Source organism: Oryctolagus cuniculus, chromosome 13 (assembly GCF_964237555.1).
Source record: "Oryctolagus cuniculus chromosome 13, mOryCun1.1, whole genome shotgun sequence".
In the NCBI taxonomy this organism is placed as follows: Eukaryota; Metazoa; Chordata; class Mammalia; order Lagomorpha; family Leporidae; genus Oryctolagus; species Oryctolagus cuniculus.
In genome coordinates this window covers 17,803,694-17,808,511 of record NC_091444.1, presented here as the reverse complement: position 1 = coordinate 17,808,511, position 4,818 = coordinate 17,803,694, and the positions used below count along the sequence as shown (strand labels likewise).

The following is a 4,818-nucleotide window of genomic DNA, read 5'->3' as shown; positions in this document are numbered from 1 at the left end:
AATCCCCTTGCTCTCAGCGCTCTGATCTGAACTGGCAGGACTGGGGCCCCTCCACACCCTCCCCCCTGCAGCTGGAGCTGGCTGCACCTGCCTCCTCCCCCGCCTGCCAAGCAGTTGTCCGCTCCAGGAGGGGTCGCTCTGACTGCCCCGCCTTGCGCTTCCCCCTGGACGTCACTTCTGTCACACCTGAGCTTGCGGCTCTTAGCACATGCAGAACGTTTATCCTGCACATCTCCCCTCCTTGGCTCCAAGACGAGCTGGGGCCCAGGACTCCGAGGACCCGCAGGCCCTGAACAGAAGGTGGAACCCCCCACACACACACTGCCCAGCTCTGTCTCCACCGGCAGCAGCTGCCCCTCCCTGTCTGGGTCAAGGGCCTTTCCCTGGGAGGGGGCAGCCGTGAGTCCCGGCGCAGCTCCGGCCTCCTGCCTTCCAGCTCGGTGACAAGACAACTCCTTGACCCCGCGGGTGACTGGGTCAGTACGGACCCGGGGCGCTGGTGGTGGCTTTGCCTAACTAAGCTGGCACACCTCTACTAGAATCAAGCACCCGGGGCAGGCATCTGATGTGGGGGTTAAGGTGCCGCTTGGGGCGCCTGCATCCCATAGTGCAGAGCTCAGCTTCAAGTCCCGGCCTCACTCCCAATTCCAGCTTCCTGCGACAGGTGACAGCTCAAGTTCTCGGGTCCCTGACACTCACATGGGCTCTGGGCTCTGGCCTGGTTCAGTCCCAGCTGTTGTGGGCATTTGAGGAGTGAACTAACAGATGGAAGATCTGTGTGTGTGTGTGTGTGTGTGTGCGCGCGTGCTTTTCAAAGAAGCAAAATGAGCAACATTCTTTGAACAAGTATACAACTTCCTGCCCTGGATCTGTCACCTGGAGCGTGGGGATGGTGACCCTAGGGGCAAGGCAAGGGAGGCCGGCCCTAGGGTGCTAGGTGGCCCTGGGGTGCCAGGTGGCTCTAGGGTGCTAGGCAGTACTCATGGGAGGTGGCGAGATGGTCTGGCTCAGTGGGACCCACAAGTGTGGGCCCAGGAGGCCTGATACCTGAGGGCCACCTGATGATCCAAGCAGCTGGCAGAAGCACCTACCAGTGTCCTGGGCGGCCCAGTTCACTTGGTGTCGAGTCCTGGGCCCCCGATCAGGGAAGACAGCACTGACAGTTTCACTCTCGCAGCAGCTGGGAGGCCTTGTTCCCACCAGCAGAGAGGACACAGGGGCCAGGAGACCTGTCCAAGGTCCCAAAGCAGTGGGGTCCAAGTTTGCTACACTGTTCCAGGGGCCCGAGCCCTAGCAGAGAGTCCCGGTAACACAAGGACGCTGCTGCATAAACCTCCCTGGCTGGCGAGTCAGCCCGAGGAGCCTGTAGCCGCCACACTTCTGCCTGGGATGGGCGAGGGCCGCGCTGAGCCCTAGTGCGGGCGCCGGCTCTGCCTGGGAAATGCGGAGCGGGCAGTGGTCTGGGCCCAGCGGAAGGCGATGCTGCCGGGCCCAATGACACGGCTGACATGAGTGACATCTCACGGCTTTAATCCAGCAGGCCAGAGCCCCGGCCCATGGGGCAGCCAGGGAGGAGGGCTATGGCCAGCTGCTGGCAGCACCCTCTCCCCATCCACACCCCAGCCCAGAAGGGGCAAACAGGAGAGACCCCAGCCCTCCTGCCTGGGATGGTGGGAGAGAGGGACCATCTGAAAGCAGGGGCTGTGACCCGGGTTGTCATTCCCCTCCCCTGCCCCCGGCCAAGATGCCCCACCTACCGGGCCCTCCCCACCCCCTCATCATGGCCTAGTTCCCACACAGCTCCTGTTCCACTTCCCTGGGGCTCCGTCCCCAGTAGGGTTCAGGGCTTGGTCTGGGGCCTGGAGACTTGAAGACCCCTGCCCATGCCCAGGGCGGATGCCAGATGCCGGCGCAGGACGTGGCACTTCCCAAGGCTGGCATCGCGGGGGTGCGGCAGAGACACGCTGGGTCCTCAGGCTCCTGGGTAAGAGGGCTGTGGCGGCATATAGGGGGGAGGAGCTGAAAGCCAAGGAGACACAGTGAGCTCAGTGGGGCAGGGGAGGGCAGGGAGCAGCCCCTCCCCAGACTGTGCAGGATCTGTGCGGAGGAGGGGTCTGGAGGCTTCCCCCGAGAGCTGGTGCAGGCTGGGAGACCATGAAGGGAAGCCGGGGGTGTGGGCAGGGGCGTCACAAAGGACAGGGCAAGCAGGAGCCAGGGGCTCCAGGAGCTTCCTTACCTGCGGGGTTGTAGATGGGGGGCCCGGCCGGGTAGAGTGGATACTGGGGAGCAGGCCCACTAGGGGGGTACATGAAGCCAGGCTGCGGGGCTGCAGGGCCAGCTTTGGGGTCCTGGGGGTACGGGTACACTGGCTGCACGGGGATGCCGGTCATTGGAATCTCCTGGCCTGGGAGGGAGACAAGGACGGGCACTCGGGGCTCTGCCTCCACAGGAAGCCTCCTCCCTCCAGCCAGTAGGCACCTGGGTCGGCTCCTGGCAGGCGAGCAGGGAGCTGTGCCCGTGACGCCGGCGTGCCAATCTGGGTTTAGCAAGTTTGCTCCCCGGGTGGGTTTCAGAGCCAGAGAGCACAGCCTGGGAATGTCCCACTCGGCCAGGGAGTGGGCGGCTCCGGGGGCTGGTGTCTTGCAATCCAGCTGAGCTGCCACCAGGGGGTCCTCCCCCAGCCCCCCCCCCCCCCAGCTCTCCCATATGGCGTCCATCAGGGTTGGGCACGTGTGCAGGCGCATGCCAACACACAGGCACTCATTCCACCGGACCCTGGAGCCCACCCATGTTCTCCACCAGGGGGCTCCACGCCGTGCACCTGCTAGGAGTCACGTGCACCTGTCGTGCACCAGGACAGACTGAACCCTGCACCCCTCGACATTCCGGTGCAGGACGTGCATGGACACACGTCCACACCGGGGCACGCTCTCGTGTCGCTGAGCTCACCAGCCTGTCTCCGGGTTGATGCATACACAGAAGCACACAGCGCCCACAAGCGTGCCAACCCTTGAACCCCGTGGTGCCCACCAGAGGGCTTAGCGCGGCCCACCCTGCCCGGGGCGCTGTGTACCTTCAAATGGGCTCTGGAGCTGCTGGCGGCGGCGGTACAGGTAGCAACAGGAGCAGAGGAAGCAGCAGATGGTGGTGGCAACCACAGCAACGAAGAGGATCACGGCCGAGGCGATGCCAGCTATGGTCTTAGGGCTTGAGACAGAGAACCAGTCCCTCGCCCTCCAACTCCTGGCCAGCAGGGGGCCACAGCATGCTGAGACTTGGGGCCCTGTGGGCTCTGCCCAGGGCCTGTGGAGCAGATCTTAGGGCACCTCCACCTCCCACAGTGCTGTGCAGCCCGGCTGGCCGGCGTGAAGCATGCCGGGATTTGTAGTATCTTCCACCCACCCCCCCCAACCCCCCACATGATTGCTTTTGCACCCACAACTCAACTGATTGCATTCACAACATGTCAGCCCTGCAAGGAGCCTGCAGAATCATCTGGAGCCATTTTTTAACCCCACGTCCATTGGACGGCCTCCTGATTTCCATTTTATAGTCAGCGGGCCCCTTGGAAAAGAAGTTTGGAAACCACTCATCTTGGCAACCCCTCACTCTGTGCAGAGGAGCAACGGCCAGAGGGGATGAGAGGCCTCCCCAGGAGCACGGTTGGCGGGAGGAGGGCCTGGGGTCCAACTCGGGGCTGGCCAGAGCGCCCTGCACAAAGCCACACTGCGGCCAGGGTGTGAACCTGAGGCCCTGCGGCCACAGCCTGGCCAGCACAGGGGAGGGCTCAGGAGAGGAGCTGGGGGCAGAGCCCGGCCCCAGCCCAGGATGGACCACCCTGCTCTGCCAATGGGCTGGGGTCCTCAGGACTCCACTAGGCTAGAAATGCGGAGGTGGACCGCGGGGTGAGGGGGGAGGTAGGGGGGCCTCCAGCCAGCAGGGCAGGGTAGGGGCTGGCGCCCACCTGAAGGCCAGGCAGTGCTTCTGCTGCCGCTCTGTGATGAGCAAGGTCAGGTCCCGGCAGCAGAACCGCTGGTAGCAGGTCCCGCAGCAGAAGGTGAAGAACTCGCAGTCGAAGCCCGGATGCCAGGAGCCGTTCCGGTCCAGGTACCACAGGCAGTCCTCGCCGGCCAGCGCTGCGGGCAGGGGTGGGTGCCCAGTGGCCTCCAGGCCGCCCTCGCCCGGCTCGCGGAAGACCGGGGTCGCCCCTTGTTCCCACCCCGGGGTCTCAGCCTCGGAGCCCAGACGCCCTCTCCTGGAGCTGACCCCGCGCCCCCGGGGTCAGCGACCCACGGCCCCAGCAACCGGAGCCCTCCCCCTTAGTCCCCTTGCCCGGGGGTCCTGGGGGCGCCCCTCCCACCCCGCCCCGCCCAGCCTCGCTCCCCATCCCCTTACCCAGGGGAGTGCCCAGCGCCAGGAGGGCGATCGCGGCGAGCGGCGCGGCCCCGCGGAGCCCCGCGGGCGGCATGGCGGGGAGCTGGGCGCGGCCAGGGCGGGCCGCCTGGCTGGGGGCCGCAGGAGCGAGCCGGCCGGCGGGAGCTGCGGCGGGCCCAGCCCGCGGCCAGGCTCGGCGGCTCTCCCGCCTCCTCTGGGGGAGGGGCTAAGCGCCGCGCACCGCCCAGAGCCCACCCACCCGCGACACCCACGCAGCCCCGCTCCGGAGCCTGGCGCCCTCAGCCCGTCGCCGTCCCCGGCAGCGCGGTGGCTCCTCCGGTCCGGGCCGCCACCATGGGTAAAGCGGACAACTGGGCACTGCGGCCAGGGAGGCCCGGCTGTGCCCGTCCTGGGCCCGCCCCGCGCCCGGGCCCAATCAGCATC

The 4,818-nt window shown here is 66.5% G+C and overlaps 1 protein-coding gene across 1 annotated transcript; it reads right to left on the bottom strand.

Annotated features, from left to right (window-relative positions):
- Positions 1-1,513: 1,513 nt before the first annotated feature.
- SHISA4 (shisa family member 4) lies at positions 1,514-4,598 on the bottom strand. Its single transcript, XM_008268595.4, has 5 exons — positions 4,396-4,598; positions 3,965-4,136; positions 3,074-3,207; positions 2,237-2,404; positions 1,514-2,019 (listed from the first exon to the last, which is right to left on the bottom strand). Exons 1-5 carry the CDS (start codon positions 4,466-4,468, stop codon positions 1,973-1,975), a joined length of 594 nt encoding a protein of 197 aa, XP_008266817.1. The 5' UTR covers positions 4,469-4,598; the 3' UTR covers positions 1,514-1,972.
- Between the last annotated feature and the right edge of the window lie 220 nt (positions 4,599-4,818).

Coding starts and splice junctions, on each gene's coding strand:
- SHISA4 (XM_008268595.4), bottom strand. CDS start 4,468: ATGCCGCCCGCGGGGCTCCGCGGGGCCGCGCCGCTCGCCGCGATCGCC. Junction 4,137..4,395: donor GGCGCTGGGCACTCCCCTGG/GTAAGGGGATGG, acceptor CCCTGCCCGCAG/CGCTGGCCGGCGAGGACTGC. Junction 2,405..3,073: donor GCTCCAGAGCCCATTTGAAG/GTACACAGCGCC, acceptor TCTCCCTCCCAG/GCCAGGAGATTCCAATGACC.